Below are 16,921 nucleotides of genomic sequence, written 5' to 3'. Positions count from 1 at the left end.
AACCGGACCTGTACAAGGAAAAGAATGGAACAGTTCTACAATTTAAAAAGCACACAAAATCAAAAACGTTGATCTCACCTACACAAAGAAAAAGAAAATTTTATGTAAGAATCCATGGTATAACTACCAAATACAGATAAAGACAATCAAATGTTTCCAGGTAGAACACACACAGACACATACTTGTCTCCAGCAGTCAACCAAAACAGAAAATACTATGATAGTGATTAGAAGGAACGAGTTCAAACATGGCCCTGATCCTTTCTACTACAAAAAGAATTTGAAAAATGTTCCAGCCTTCCAGTTACAAAAAGAAATCTCACAGTAACTATGCCATGGCAGTGTGATGCTTAACTAAATGCTAGCTGGGTGCATTTTTAACATATCCAGAATTTACATAAACTTAGGAAGTTCTTATTAATTTGTTTGATACATTTAAATTGTAACTTACCATTCAACCACCATAGCAATTAAGTCACAGTTTTTATCCTATCCAAGAGAGGTCTAAATAGCAATAGCCGTCAGATAAGACTTGAATAACAAAACATTTAATTTCCTCTTAAATACACACAGTATTCCAAGCCAGGGTAAAACATCTGAACTCCTACCAACTCTCCATAAGAAGAACAGTTAGTCTTCTTTCTGTTCAGCCAGGGACTTAAAAACTATGGTGCTGTTATGAAATCCAAATCCTACAAGACCCAAGTTCTGAGCCTTGTGTGTGAAAGCTGGGCATGCATTTCCAGTGGATGTGGCACACAAGAGGCACTAGTTAGTAGTAAATAATCCCTAGATGTATAAGTAAAAGCTATAGAGCATGAAATGCAAGCATTTTCATCCACATCTCAATGAAGCATAATGTGGGATTAGTGACACAAAACATTTAATACAAGCTGTTTACTGGTAACACTGCTCTCCAAGAAGTCTCTAAATAGCTTCATATGTACGAAGAGAGACATCAGCAATCTGCATGAGAGAACAAGCTGATTCCTCTCTGTCAAAGGTAGCAGTGGAGTTGCTGAAGAGCTGTGTGCCACTGCCAGTTCTTTTAACTAGTCAGAATCTATTGGTGTATCTGAAACAGCAATGCACATAGGACAGTCAGTGTGTATCACTAAATTCAAAACTATCAATTTCATTTTTTTAATTATACCTCATCACTTCAAATGTCAAAGCAATGAGGAAAGTCCACAGATTAAAAAAGCTGAAAAACAGCTGATTGTTGAAACACAGACAAATCAATAATAGTGTATAATCCATCAATCTCTGCATAAAACTGTAATTCTGTTTACAATTATAAATGAAAATACTTAACCTATAGGTTTTCCGTACCTCCTTAAGAATTTTATTTCAAAATGTTTCCATGATTTAAAAAAACCCGATCTCTCTGTGGTGGGGTGACTTTGGCTGGACACCAGGTGCCAATGAAGATGCTCCATCACTCCCCCTCCTCAGCTGGGCAGGGGGAAGAAGAATACATCGAAAGGTTCATATGTCAAGGTAAGGACAGGGAGGCCACTCAGCAATTACTATCACATAAAAGACAGACTGGATTCAAAGAAATTACTCTGATTTATTACCAATCAAATCAGAGCAGAATGAGAAATAAAACCAAATCTTATAACACCTTTCCCCCACCCCTGCATTCTTCCTGGCCTCAACTTCAGTCCCCATTTCTCTACCTCCTCCCTGCCAGCAGTACTGGGGGACGGGGAATGGGGAATGTGGTCAGTTCATCACCCATTATGTCTGCCACTTCTTCCTTCTCAGGGGAAGGAGTCCTCACACTCTTTCCCTGCTCCAGTGTGGGGTCCCTCCCACAGGACACAGGCTGCAGGTAGATATCTGCTCCACCATTAACCTCCAGGGGCTGCCGGGGAACAATCTGCCTCACCACAGTCTTCACCATGGGCTGCAGAAGAATCTCTGTTCTGACATCTGGAGCACCTTCTCCCCCTCCTTCTGCACTGACCTTGGTGTCTGCAGAGTTGTTTGTCTCATGCCTCTCTCTGGCTGCCATTGCTGTTTCACAAGAGTTTTTTTCCCCTTCTTAATTATGTTATTCCAGAGGCCCTACCACCTTCACTAGTGGACTTGGTCTTGACCAGTGGTGGGTCTTTTGGAGCTGGCTGGCACTGGCTACCAAAACCTTGCCACATTCTGAGACTTGGACTATATAACTTCAATCCCCCATAACCCAACACTTTCAAAACCTGTGCATTATCCCAGCCCTCGTCCCCACAAAGCATCATAATATTGTTTTTTCTATGACATTTCACTTCCCAAAGATTGCTCAGATTATTTTTTTTTTCTCTCCAGAGTTTATTTTGATGCTTGTAAAACTAAAAGACTTCAGGCAAGCCTTTCTTTCCACTCACAGTACAAACCTATTGACCTAGAATGGTTACTCAACTTACAAATACCTGAAAAGAAAAAAACATTGGAAAAAAAAATTAAAATATTACTAGGGAAGCTAAATACAGACTAAGAATCTGGAAGCTACGTACCATATAGCAGTACCAAAATGTATTAACAATTACTGCTAAATGCTGCTTTCCTCAATAACTCTCTTGGCTGTATTAATTTTTAATAATGCCTCAGTAGCCTTTCATTATAGTGTTTTAAAGATCTCATTTTGCTACGCTAAGTATAGACTCTTTAGCTGTATTTCAATTTTCCAAATAAATAGAAATGCCAAGGTTTTTTTCTTAAGTCAGAACTTGTTTTTTGACCACAAACCATTCCCTCCCATCTCCTAGGAAATCTTCAGGATTTATTAAAGGAATTTAAAATCAAATTTCATACTGGCTGCACTGCCAGCTGCAGCTTTTACCACCTCCTGCTTGCACTGTGAAGTACAGGGTCTCCTCAACAGCTTATAGTCTACAAAATGCATGCATGAGGAAACTTTTAAACCCAAGATTTTTCAAAAACTAATGCAGTAAAAACATACGGAGCCAGTTCAGATGTACTGCTTAAGCAAAAAAACAAAACAAAACAAACAACAGAACAAAACACCAAACCAGTCCTCATCTCAAAAAATGCCACACACCCCCAAAGCCCTAGTACCTCTAAGCGGCTTGGGGGAAACACAACACTTTAGGAGAGTAATACAGAAAGACGTAACATGACCATGGACAGACTTAAGAAAACATAATGCCTAGCTAATGGGCTGACACCAGTTTAGCCTGGGTTGCTTAACCAGCTTCCTTACAGAGGAAGCCCTACAATCTACTGTAGCTCCACAGGGATCATATGAAAGAGGAATTCTGAAATAATAATTCAAACAAGGTGGTGCTAAAATTCCTCTAATCTCCAGAAAGGATTTATATTGTATCAACACTTCAAGTTTCTTACTGTTTTTTCTGCACATCTGGATAATATCAAGTTTTAGTACAAGACATATTTAGGATTTATCTCTCTATACGTGCTGCTTTCTTTTCAGGGTGAAGTAGGTTTTGCCTAAAACAGAGCTTGATTGTTTTAAAGTAAATTGAACAGAAAGTTACATTACAAGAAGTACAAGAGCAGAGCCCACTTACAAGTATTTGCAACCATTCTAACTTCAGAAAACAGGCTGGAATCACAAACCAAAGCTGTGACAAATGATGAAACATCTTAAAGCTGGACTATTAAAAAAAACAAAAGTATATTCAATTTACACCCCAAAACTTCTTAAATGCTTTATGTTTAAAGAGAAGGATTTCTTAAAAAATTCAACACTTAAAGCATTTGGAAGCCCACATGTGGGCTTAGACTCTGGAATTAATAGATGGTGGTAATTCCCTCAAACACTTCAAAAATTAATAAAACATTGTAACAAGTAATTGCAAGGTCTCTGTAAATCCAGGCAGACACCGTATCACTGAGGAAAGATAACCTGTCATACTTGGGGTTTTCCACTCACACTGTTGAAGAGTTTTTTAAAATGTAAACCTTCCATTCAGCAGTATCATCTTGTAATAGCTGAACTTCACCTAAACAATTAACTTTCCTTTTTTTTTTTTCCTTTTTTTTTTTTTTTGTGTGCTGATACTTTTAAGAACAAACTGGAGAAGTACCAGCTTTGACAGCCTAAAAGCTATAAGGCTTACATGGTTTAGCCTCATTCAGTTGAGACCTCTGTTTCCCCTTTCCCACCCTTCCTTTTCATTGTTGCTTACAGTTACACCAAAGGCTCTTAATACATGTTTTATAAGTATTTGCATCAGTTTGAACAGCTGGGTTTCTGAAAAAGTGATAGCTTGCTTAGTAAACTACACCTTAAAGGAAGAAAAAGGATTAAAGACTTGAAAAATATATTTTAGCTGAACCAAGCTGTGCTACAGAGCAAATAGATCCAAATTTGTTCTTAAATAAAATGTAACCCCTTTTTATAAAAAAAAAAATAAATCACATAAGCTATTTTACTATAACTAGTTTTCCCACGTTATAAAAAACATTTATACTAGTAATAAGGGGAATTATCATAACTGTAATAACTGGGAATAACCTGCATCTGGGTTTTAGGATACACTTGTAACTATCAGCTTCTTCACTGAAGAACAGTCTGTTTTGAAGACAGTATCAACTGTTCCTCAGTAAGCAGCACCTTTAAAATGTCAAATACTGTACAAAATCAACTATCAAAGCCTGTCTTCCTCTCAGTGACTAAGCCTATACATTGTTCCAGTCACAATGCATTTATTGTTCTACATCATGTGTTACTATGAACACAAGAATTATTTATTTCCCTTTGAAACATCAAATCAGGACAAACACAAACTACAAAAATCATCTAACAATCACCTCTGCTTAATATATTACAGTTTCTAAGTTACATATAGTTCTACGCACATAAAGTCATATTGAACATTTCATTTATAAATATTAGACTATATATCAAGTCATGCATCTATTATTTTCAACAAACTCAATAAAGAATTTCAACAGCTTTGGTTCTATACTCAATACTTTTCCTTCTGTTATCAAGCATCAATAACTTTGAAGATGATGGTAATAGCTCTTCTAGTTTAATTTCAGTTCATGTCAATTCGTTGAAGAGGGTAGTATTTATAGTATACATTAAGAGCCACAAAGTTTCATTAACTCAGTATTAAGCCATTAATATTAACCATACATATTTTCAGCACAGTATCAAATGTACTACATTTTATTTTACAGAAATCCACAAAATAAAGCTTACCCACTACTGTAACTGATTTGCAGAACTGACTAAACACTTGAATTTTTGTGTTCCATCCAAGGTTTTCTACAAACAAGCAGGCACAACAGATGAAAAGCCAACACTTGCTGCCATGGCTCACAGAGGTCTGTTTTCTTTCTTGGCTACGTGTGGTGCAAATTGTCCTTTGCTGGGTTAGGCATAGCAATATTGACTGCATTATTTGTGGTAGATAGTTCAGTTCACACTGTGAGATTAGGAAAAGGGTTGCTATAACTAAAAGGCTTCCCAGACTCCACTTCCAACTTTTTGGAAAGGGCATACTATTATCTGCATAAGGAGAATAAAGATCTAAATGTGTGAATGATTAAGAGATTGGAACATTTGACATACAAAGAAAGGCAGAAGAGAGCTGGGATTAGTTAGCCTTGAAAAAGAGAAGGTTTGAAGAGATCTTATAAATGTGTATGTGTATTTATAGTGGAAGAAGGGTGAGCAGGGAGTAGAGACAAGGGAGCTAGACTCAGTGGCACACAATAACAGGACGAATGATAAAGGGCACAGGAAATTCCACTTACACCTAAGTAAAAATTTGACATGGGAGGCTCCATCCTTAGAAATATCTAAACCGCACCCAGACAAGTCCCTGAGCAACTTGCTCTAGTTGACCTTATTTTGAGCACACATTTTTGTCAAGAGACCTCCAGAGGTCCCTTCCATCCTCAACTGTTCTACCTTTGAAATTTCTTTGATTCTGCTAGTTTATGAAAGTGCTCTGAGAATGAAGTTTCAGGAGGATGTTTTTGTGTTAGTGTCAAAGATAAGAATGGTGAGGTACAACCATTAACATTATTTTGATGAGAGGAAAAGAAAATAAGTGTGTTGTGTATGAGCCTATGACACTATCTTGCAGGTACTCTTCAGATGGACTTAGTTCATTCTTGGATAGCAGAAGCACTCTAACAGGCTTTTTCTGTAAATCTATTCCTGCATTCATATAACAGCCTCTAGGATATCAAAATACACAATGGAGGCTACAAGGTTTCTCATTACTATGAGAAACCAAGTAGATAAGAATGCTTTTCATACCACCTAAGAGCTGCATAAAACAAAACAAAACCCAGAAGACCTCTGCAGGTCATTTGGAGGTATACAGGCCATAGCTGAAGACACAAGAAAAAAAGAAAGAGAAGATTTTTGGAACCCCAGAGACTAAAACATGGGACAGGAGCTCCACAAATCTCTTTAGGGGAGAAGAACTAGAAAAATGAAGTAGCTCCCACCTCTTGAGCATCTTGCTTGGAATACCTTATTCATTCAAATGTAGTCTTACATAAACGTTTCTGTAAGTTTCAGCTAATTAGCATATGAATACTAACAGCCAAGTAGCCACGAGCCCCAGATGACTCACAAGTATCACACATCTCACCTTCTACCAAACCAGACAATGTATTTCACTGGAGTAACAGAAGGAAAAGAGAGGGTGCTGATACTAATTTTTTGGCAACTCTATGTCATGGAGGAACATGCTTAGGCAAACAATTCTGTTAAGACATGTAAACACCAAGTTTACAACAATGGCTTTCCTTGGACATCTCAATCTCTAAAGAAAACACTGAAAGTGGCCAGACCACTGGGAAGCTCATTTTCCCAGCATAACATTCTCCAATACACTGGTTCAAATTGTACTTTTCAAGACCTCTTTTACATTTGTAGGGCTTTACCCTTTCCCACTCCACATGCATTTGCTCACATTATGGAGATGCTATATAATTGGAGCCAACAAAATTCTGTGGCTACGTTCTGATGTACATGTCCTATTGGAAGGGGCAGACAGCTTACCCATTCTGCTACCTAAAAAACATAAATTCAACTTTAAGTACGAATGCTCCCCTGATTTCAAAGTAATCTTCTTTTCTGTGTTTTGTGGGTTTTTTTTTGGCTTTTGTTTTTGGGAGGTTGGGGGTTTTTTTGTTTTTGGGGGGGTTTGGGGGGGTTTGTTTTGGGTTTTGTTTGGTTTGGGCTTTTTAAGGGGTTTTTTGGTTTTTGTGTTTTGTTTTTTTAATTGAAGGTTATTAACACTAAAAGTGACATTGGAAGATGTTTAGCCCACAATTAAATCAAGAAATAATTTTTGAATGCAGTGAGCTACACAAAGTATTGCTGAAGAGTAAGACCTAACTCTGATCAGTCAAGACATGAGCAATCCAAGACAGTGCCTGGCTTCAGTCACAGAATCATGGAATTGTCAGAGCTGGAAGGGACCTCTAGAGATCATCTAGTCCAGCTCCCCTGTTACAGCAGGATTCCCCAGAGCACATTACTCAGGACTGCATCCAGGCAGGTCTTGAATATCTTCAGAGAAGGGGACTCCACAACTTCCCCGGACAGCCTGTCCCAGGGCTCTGTCACCCTCACCATAAGTAAGTTTTTCCTCATATGTAAATGGAACTTTCTGTGTTCCAGCTTGTGCCTGTTGCCTCTTGTCCGGTCACTGGAAACTACTGAAAAGAGTCTGGCTCCATCCTCCTTGCACCCACCATTTAAATACTTGTAGGCATTAATAAGGTCTCCCCTCAGCCTTCTCTTCTCCAGGCTAAAGAGTCCCAGCTCTCTCAGCCTTTCCTTGTAAGAGAGATGCTCCAGTCCCCCAGTTATCTTTGTTGCCCTCCACTGGACTCCCTCTAGTAGTTCCCTGTCTCTCTTGAACTGGGGAGCACAGAATTGGAAGCAGTCAGTTCATTACGATCCCGAACATGTATTTGATCGTTACTATTCTGTATTTAATGAAAGCACATTTTACTGTTTTCCATAATTCTGCAGTAGGAAAGAGTCTTTGCTTCAGCAGGTTTGTGCAGTCTCCTTTGTGAATCAAAGGACACGCTTCCAATTCAAATTTGTGTTCATAAATATATATAAAAAAAATATTTTGTAAACAATAAAAGCACAAAAAAACCCATGTTACAGTGGCTCTGAAACAAGCAATCAGAAGTCAATAAAAGTTAGCAAATTTTATGTAATTTGAGTATTTGTCACAGAATATGAAGACTTAGAAGACAAAAAAACAAAGTGAGATCATGTAAAACTGATTAAAATGATATATTGCTAGTACTGGAGTTGGTTTAGAAGTCTCGACTCAGATTATTATTATTTTCCATCCTTCTATCTACAACGTCTCAGTACTACAAACACCATCAGGTATCAAAAAGTATGATATGAACAACAATTTCACTTGTAACATCTTGTCCTATCTCACTTTCAGATAATTCAAAAACCTGATACCTATTCTGCATGGTTAAGAAAGGCTTCCAATTGTAAACAGAAGTGCAGCAAAAGAAACACAATTTTCCAAATATAGAAATCAAGCATTTGTAAGCTCCTGAATACAGCAAGCAGTATTCACATTTCTGCAAGCTTTCAGTGAATTGTTATGTTGGAACAATTTCACTGATGCAACCCAATTTTAAATTAAAGGAGGGCAGTACTATTATAGAGTCGCACGAAAATAAATGAATCAACAACACTTGTATAAATCTCAATAACACCAAAACTACTTAGGACTTATTTAATGATTATAATAATTTTCCATGTAATTCAAGAGTAGAGCAAACTCTAAACCATGAAAATTACCAGAATGCAAATTTTAGCAGAGAGTCAATCGGCTGATCAGAAGTTGAAGTGCTTCTTTACTGGAAATAACAAATAACTTTTCTCTTAGAGATTATTGTCATTAACAATTTTCCTGAATTAAAGTTATGAAACTACAGTTCAAATAGCTGAAATCATAATCCTATAGTTGAAACAGATATTTCTATCATTAAGGAAGTAATATGTAACTCTCCCCATATAATATCTTTTTATTTTTAATTGTTCATTATCTTTATGCTCAGTGTTACATATTGAACATCGTATCATTCACAGTACATCCAAGTCAAACTTTTTCAAGCAAGATGTTGGAGGCAAACAATCAAATTCAAAACTGATGTTTCAAAAGATCTGCTGCCTCCGATTATAAGAACTTCTAAATTTGATTCAGACTTAAAGAAAGCTTAACCATTCTGTCGATGTAAGAATTAATAAAACTCCACAATGAAGCATTTTAAAAAAATATGAATGGTAATTAAGAATCTAATTCCATCACAAAATAAAGGCAACTTCATCAATATAAACACAGACTACTACACTGACCCTTTGGCCACCAGGCACATGCAAGACAAACTAATGAGGTAGATGCAATGATGCTGTTCTCTGTTAAGTACTACAAAATGCTGTAATAACAGGAGAACACAAGTTGATTTGAAAAGTCAGATTTACTGAGATCTAAGATACTTGGTATTGCACTGTTTTATTGAACAGGTAAGATTAAGAGATTGATTTAAAATAGCTTAGATAGCTTACTAAATTAACACAGCTGTGTTAATACCATACGTGGTATTTATTAGGATATAAAAATGTTTTTTGGTACTAACCCAGTCACAGATTTCATTCCACTTTGACTAAATTCAAGATGATGAGAGAAGGCAACAAATGCTTCTGTAGGACTTAAAAGATGATTATGCAGTTTTTTGGGTGTTCTTTTTTCGTGTTTTTGCTAATGATGTAATATAGACAGTGATTCACATATCTGAAAAGTGGAAGTAGAAACACCAAAAAGCATTATCGTAAAAGAAAAAACTACAGCCCAGCCTCCTAGATGTCAATCTCATGAAAATAATGAACTATGCCCACTATGCCTCTTGATTTCTACCCCTTTGAGTACTCATCTGAAAGCCAAGGAGCAGAGAGGAGAGTGTGGGAAAGTGCAGAGGAGAGAGAAAGATTAGTGTATAACTGAGCACACTGCTAAACGCTTTGTCCTGTAAAACACATGGTTTAAATGGGAAATCAGGTCACAATTTTGTAAAAATATCATCTTGAAAGGGAAAGGTGCTAACCTTTTGCTTGATGCAAAAGGAGAAAACACAGGTAGGGTCTCAGTGGGAGCACGGGGAAAGGTCCAAGATTGGACTGAAGTCTCAGAACTTCATTACTTCGGTGTGACAAAAATAATTTTAAAAGCCTCAGGTACTCACCTCCCTTATAATCCATGAACTGAATCCTCTAAGGACAACTAAGATTTAAAGCTAAGAAGAAAATAGCTCCTCAGAATTAAGCAGTAAGGAATAGTCAGTGATATGCTCACCAAGAGAGATTGTTAAAAGTTATCACCTATAGAAATGTAACAACCCATCATACCAGAACCACAGCAGATTCCAAGTCTCCTGCTGAGATATCACTAGTGCTTCACGACTGACACAAGGAGTGAAAAAAGTTCCTATCCATTAATACCTACTGTCAAAGATCAGATAAACACGCCAAATGCAGTTATACTAAAAGAAATTAAGTGAAAAAAGTTCGGGGTTTAGTTATACCTTAGTGAACATTCAGTCATTCAAAGATTTTCTGCAACCAAAACAAAGCTTTCCATCAAAGTTCTAGATAATTACAACAGCTACAGTACTTTTCAGTAACTGCTCATGGAATGCTATCACAAAGTCTTGCATTGGACACTGCTCTTTTCATACAGCTCTGGTAGCTTCTATGGTAACTTCCAGATATAACTTAGTAGGGAGATAATATGAGCATGATAAAAAGGCACCAGTGGGATACACAGTACCTTGGCCAAGGACTGTTTGAAACAAGACATACACACCCAACACACACACCACCACCTCCCTCGCCACGCCCCCCCCCCCCAAAAAAAAAAAAAGAAGAAAAAATACAACCAACAGAAACTTCAAAAATCCCCCCAAATCCACTTTTTTTGGGAATAATACTATCCATCAGCAGAGAATTATACAACGAAAATAGGAAGGCTTCCACCAAGAAAATGAAGTAAGATTCTCAAGCCTGCAAAGCTACTTTTACAAGAAGAGAAGTCACATGACAAAACCTAAAGCTCACAAAGCCCACACTTTCACAGCAACTGCATGCAGTGAACAAAAGTGATTCTTCCTCTCCACACAAGAGTAGAACTGTGCCACAGCACAGTTGCTTGCAGCAACCAAAACTATACATGGATTCAAAGGGCTCAAATATCAAAAGACAACTTTACCTCAAGGAAACCTTCAACCAATGTCTGAAGAAAAGAAGTACCAAAGGAAAAAAATCTTTCTTTCATATGCTTCCCTGTACATTTTAACTCATGATTGCTACTACAGAAAGCCTGTAGGGCAAGAAGGATCTCTCACATAATCCAACCCACTTGCTCTGAAGCTGCAAACGCCACTACTGCAAGTGCACAATGTGACAAAGCACTAAAAAACGGCTTACCTCTTGTGATGGGTGACTAACATTGAAGCAGGATGGAACAGCCAAGAAAATTAGAAAAGCTGGGCAGATGCGTGGGCTGTAGTCAACAAGAACAGCAGGAGACTTTTTGAACTATGCCTAGTGTTTGACCCACTTCTTATAAGAACTCTCTAGCCTGACAAAACATCTATAAAAGCTTTCCAGATAGCATAAGGAGAACTCTGGTCAGCTACACCGGCATCAGATTGGAATCTGTTCAAATCTGCATCACATCATCTGTTCAAGATGCATAGGGCAAAACAAGCAGCATGTGTCAGCACCAGTCACAATTCTTCAGTATCAGTTGGATTCCTGTTCACCTCCTTCATTTCTTTCTATCATAGAATCAGCACTAAAAAACTCAAAATAAAAAATTCTAGGAAATTCAAACTGGAAGAGAGAAAGCTTTCTAAAAGCTAAGAAATAATGCAATTTACGTAGTCACATTTGATGAAAACTGGCCAGACAAGAGACAGTTCAAGACATAAACTGAAGGAAAAAACTCCCAAGACCATTAAAATACTGGAAAAGCAAAGAATTAGGGAAGCAAGTCACTAAAAATAATGAAAGGAAAGGCCATTGGAGATATATTATAGACAAACTAATTAAAGCCATGTGTGGAAATTTTGAACTAAGAAACAAATGAAACAAAAATATATTAGGAGTGGAAGAATACAGATTGACTGACTGACTCACTTCCACCTCAATATCACATTTGCTGGAGCACACAGGACGCTACTTTATTTTAAACATCAGTCTAACATGTAAGTACAAAATGGTATCAAGAACCAAAGGAACTATGGTGAAAAACCACTAGCACATCTATCTTAGCAGTAACATCATCCTTCTTCTACTTTAAGAAGACTAACAGAGCTACTCAAAGGGGAAAGGCCTCCTCATTAACAGAAGCACAGAACTGGTGTCAAAATACACCCAAAGAGAAATCACCAAGAGCAGTTAGAGGATTACGCTGTTAGCAAGGAAAGCCTTTTCCAGTTTGGTGCTTTGCCATACACAAGGGTCAGTGAACATGTATCTCAGGGAGAGCATGCTGAACCTGGGAATTCACAGTATTAACCTTCACAGTATTAACACTACAATTTGTTGGTTTTTTTTTATGGATAACTCTTAACTAGTTCATAGGCATTGGCATATAAGGGCTGAACCCTTTCTCCATTATGTCTTCCACTGTAATGCTAACCAATTAAAAATAACACAAACAATATTAGAAACTCTACCAAGTGATACTCCATTAAACAAATTCACTAGTATAACAGAACTCTGACCACACAGTAAGTTCAGAGAAAAAGAAGTGTCACTTAAAAAAGAATCAGGAGAAACCACTAGTCCCATAAACAGCATAAGCATACCCAAGAACAAAATACTGTCTGAGCTGAAAGTCAAAATTTAGCAAAGCTGAAAATCCAGCAACATATTAGATATTTAAAGGCAAGAACTGTCCAAAAGAAACCCTTAGAAGAAAACATAACAGGAAAGAAGAGTGTAATTTCCATTACAAGGGCAAACAAAACCAAAGTTTTGTCTGACATTTGCTGCTGCTTCTACGGAAGAATGAAATTCTTCCAGGAAGAATGAAAACCCTTAGTTAAGTTTTACATAGAAAAGAAGTAATCTCAGATAAGAAAACAAAACATTATCTCAACCTTTAACTTCTGATTCTCTCCAGTAATGACAGAAGTCACAGAATTCCAATAGTAAAACGCTAATACCAAGAATACCAAGTGGCTTATAGACCCAGTATAGTATAGTATAGGTCATATTTCTAACAGAGACTTAACAGGAGTAACTGACACAATAAATTGAGATCAGTTTGTATTGCCCACTCATTATCACACTTGAATCAAAAGTCATTCAGAAACAGTAAAGGTAAAGGCTGAAGGAAAACAAAAAAATCAAAACAAAAGAGGCAAATCAAGTTCACACCCACCCCTCAAAGAATGTTTCTAAAACACAAAACTGCATTTTATTTAAAGTTGCTATTTAAATCCTAATACAGAATGAAAAAATGTTTAGTAGTTTAGGGGTATGCTATCAGCTTTACTTTATATCTGCCATATTCACCGTGTTTGTTTCACATGCAAGTAAATTAAATACAAGTGTAAGTTTGAGACATTCACAGCACTGAGAAGAAAAAGATTTGCAGACACAATATAACCTCTCTCTGCTGTGGGAATACTGACTATCGTATATCAGAGCCCATCTGTTAAGCAATGACTGATCCAGAATGCATCGCTACTGCAGCAGACTCCCAAGTAGTTCACATTCATGTCTCCCAAAGCTGAGTGCACTGTTAAACATTCTTATGTTTATTTTTAAATATAAGAATAGTTTTCAGCAAGTGGAACTAATTAGTAGGTAGATCCTAGGCAAGCACTGTATGTCCTCAACACAAACACCAAAAGACACCCTAACCTCCCCCCCTAAAGACAATCCAGCATTAGTTCACTTGCTGATGCATTAACTGCCAGAATTAAAAATAAGCTTAAATATCTGTAAGAAGAATGAAAGAAGAAAGAAAGAAAACCTGGAAAAAATTAAATCTATTTGTATCTGTCATAAACTATACAAAGCCAGTTAACAAAATAATTGTACGTTATTCCCTTATTTCAAGTGTCACTTTTAAATGAATGGGTAATAATCCAGTAAAGTTATGGCGACTTGTACCAGAGTTGCATGAAAGAAAACAAAAATATTTACGAATCTCATTTCAGTTAAGTGTCAAACAGTTTGTTGTAAGGAGTAGGAAATATACCAGATCACTGCTTTGACATATTCACAAAACTACTAGGGCTTTAACCCTGTGTGTTCAGATAAGCCATAAATATTTATATGATCTGACCAAACCATGTCTTTCCCCGCATGCTGCAGCTTTTCCATTCAGTCTGTGCTAGGTCAAACACAAATAACTGTCAAACAGAAGAATGCATCCTTTTAAAGTGTTTTAAACAAAATACATTCTTTACATGACTTTGTATAAAATAAGTGGACCTTAGAAACATGAAACTCATTTGAAACAAAGGCAGTTTCGATTAAATGCCATTCAGTTTTGAGTAGTCATTTTTCTATCCAATTTTACATGCAAAAATTTAGGATATTTCATTGACTGAACTGATTCAAAAGCTTTGCTGCAGCAAATCTTGCATTCAGGAGCAGCACCAAATTGCACGTAATTGAAAGTGATTCATTTTTAGATCCACTCGTTTGGCTTCTGTAGATTCCTCAGGCTTTGGTGTAGGTAGCGCAAAAACATTAAGTCATACAGTCCTGCAGTAACTCTTTCACTCCATGAAGTGAGCAGATGACTAAGGAGCTACATTTTAGCATCTTCTTGTTTCAAGCTATTTAGCAACGTACAATACTGTTTTGCAATGCAGACCTTATACAAACCTTAACAGACCTTAAACAAAATTAGCAACAGTGCTTACTTTGCAGACAAGAATGTGTTTTGGAAAGCATGGCAGAGACACGAGCAACCCGATACAACACTGCAATATAACTAACTCTTTATTACAGATATTAAAGCGTTTCAAATCCTTGCAAAAATCTCCCTCCTCCTCACCTTTCCTCTACATAAAACACTAAACTAGCTCTGAGCTACCAGGGTTAAACCTTTCATGTTTCAGCCACTAAGAAAGGGTACAAGCTCCTGATGCTTTTTAAAATCTTTTTCAATTAAAACCAGATACTACGTTCATGCCACTCATCTTCCAATGAGGAAGCCACCAGGTTATAGGGCTGCGTCGAGAACTCGAAACTGAGAATTATTTAATCTCCTTATTTCTTACATTGTGAATTTCACACTCTGCAGGAAGGGGGAGGCACGGGGAAGGGGAAGAGTGGCCTGTCTGTACTAGGAAGGGTCCTGCGTGGAGTTTAGGGAGCGCTGAGGGGGCTTCTGTCACGCGCACCACGATGAGACGAGCAGGTCGCGGGATTAACGAGAGAGGAACAAGAGGAGTTTGGGAAGGAAAGATGGTTGGAGAAGGGCCGTACGTGTTGGAGGGACACAGGGGCTGGGAAAATGAAGGTCCCTGTCGGGTTGCACAGGGGCGGGGGGTGCAGGGAGACGCCTCGGGAGGAGGTGGGCTGCGCCGGCCGGTGCCCAGCGCCCCCCTGCCCGCCAGGGCGTCACCGGGGCGGGGTGCCCGGCCGCTTACCAGGTTCAGCACCGTCTCCACGATGTCCCGGTTGCTGACCTCCCCGACCTGGATGAGTCCGATGAGGACGGCGAATTTCATCCGAATATTGCGGATCGGCACCGACGGGTTAATCATCCCGGCGGGGAGCACCACGGACCCGGAGCCCGACGCCCTCAGCTCCCCCATCACGGCGACGCTGCTGCTGCCGCTGCCACCGCCTCCGCCTCCACCGCCGGCCCCGACGGAGATGAGTCCCGCGGGCTGCGGGTCCGGCCCCGACACCGGCTTCTCGCTCGCCATTTACCCCTTGCCGTTACCGGCACCTGCCGCCGCCTCCTCGCCCGGCCGGGCCCTGCCGCGCATCCACCGCAGTCGCACCCGGCGGGGCCGCAGGGAGCCGGCCCGAGGCGCAGGCACCGTCCCAGGAGCCGCTCCCCCGCTCCGCTATAATGAGGGATTATTATGGGCGCCGATGCCCCGTTAGCCGAAGACTGCTCAGCCGGGGCCGCCTCCCCGCGGGGCGGGAGGAGCGGGCGCCGCCAAGCACGGCCCAGCCCGGCCCGGCCCGGCCCGGCCCGGCGGAGGCGAGCGGCGCGCGGAGCTGACGGCGGCGCGAGCGGTCGCTGCTGCCGCTGTTGTTGTGGAGCCGAACCCGCCGCCGCTCACGCCGCCATGTTGCCGCCCCCTGCCTGCGGTAGCCGCTAGGGCGCCTGCGCCGAGCCCGTCGAGGGGGAGTGGCCGGGCCGGGCCCCCCCAGTCGGCCGGGAGACAGGTGAGCAGGTGCACGGGGCCGCGCTGCCACCGCGGCGGCTTGAGGCGCCGCACCGAGGCGCGGAGCCGCCGTCTCCTGCCCGGGTGCCGCACGGCGCCGCGGGCCGGTGCCCACCCGCTCCGGGAGATTACGCAACGCCGCCTGAAGTGACAGGGTGGTGCCCGCCCGCTTCGGCGCGGGGCCGCCCCCCGGCCCAGGGCCGGGCCTCGCCCCGCAGCCCCAGGGCGCCCCGTCGGGCTGCCCGCGGAGCTGCGGGTTGGCGGTCCCCGGCGCCGCAGAGGAGCCCGTTGCCGGCGGCAGGCAGACCCCCAGCGCAGGGAGGTGTCCCCCGCCTCGCCTCCCGCAGAACCGTGGGTGGCCAGTGCCCTGCTGGGCGTCCCGCCTGGTTCTCATGCTTTCCAGCCTCTGGTCCCTGCCGTGCCTTCCCCACGCTGGTCCAACGCTGTTGTGTGAGGAAAACTGGGTAGGGACCTTCAGCATCTTGGGTCTTAGCGA

The 16,921-nt window shown here is 40.5% G+C and overlaps 1 protein-coding gene across 2 annotated transcripts in view; it reads right to left on the bottom strand.

Annotated features, from left to right (window-relative positions):
• Positions 1 to 16,106, bottom strand: part of NBEA (neurobeachin) — a 476,649-nt gene extending 460,543 nt beyond the window's left edge. Inside the window, exon 1 of one of the 2 annotated variants that reach the window (XM_051608523.1) lies at positions 15,673 to 16,106. In XM_051608523.1, coding sequence (XP_051464483.1) covers positions 15,673 to 15,954 — 282 coding nt within the window. In that variant the 5' untranslated portion in view covers positions 15,955 to 16,106. The remainder of the gene's footprint in view (positions 1 to 15,672) is intronic. The other variant, XM_051608522.1, reaches the window with a different exon arrangement.
• Positions 16,107 to 16,921: the final 815 nt, after the last annotated feature.

This window comes from Apus apus, chromosome 1, assembly GCF_020740795.1.
Source record: "Apus apus isolate bApuApu2 chromosome 1, bApuApu2.pri.cur, whole genome shotgun sequence".
NCBI lineage: Eukaryota > Metazoa > Chordata > Aves > Apodiformes > Apodidae > Apus > Apus apus.
Note: the sequence above shows the minus strand (reverse complement) of the source record. Positions and strands in the feature narration are given on the sequence as shown.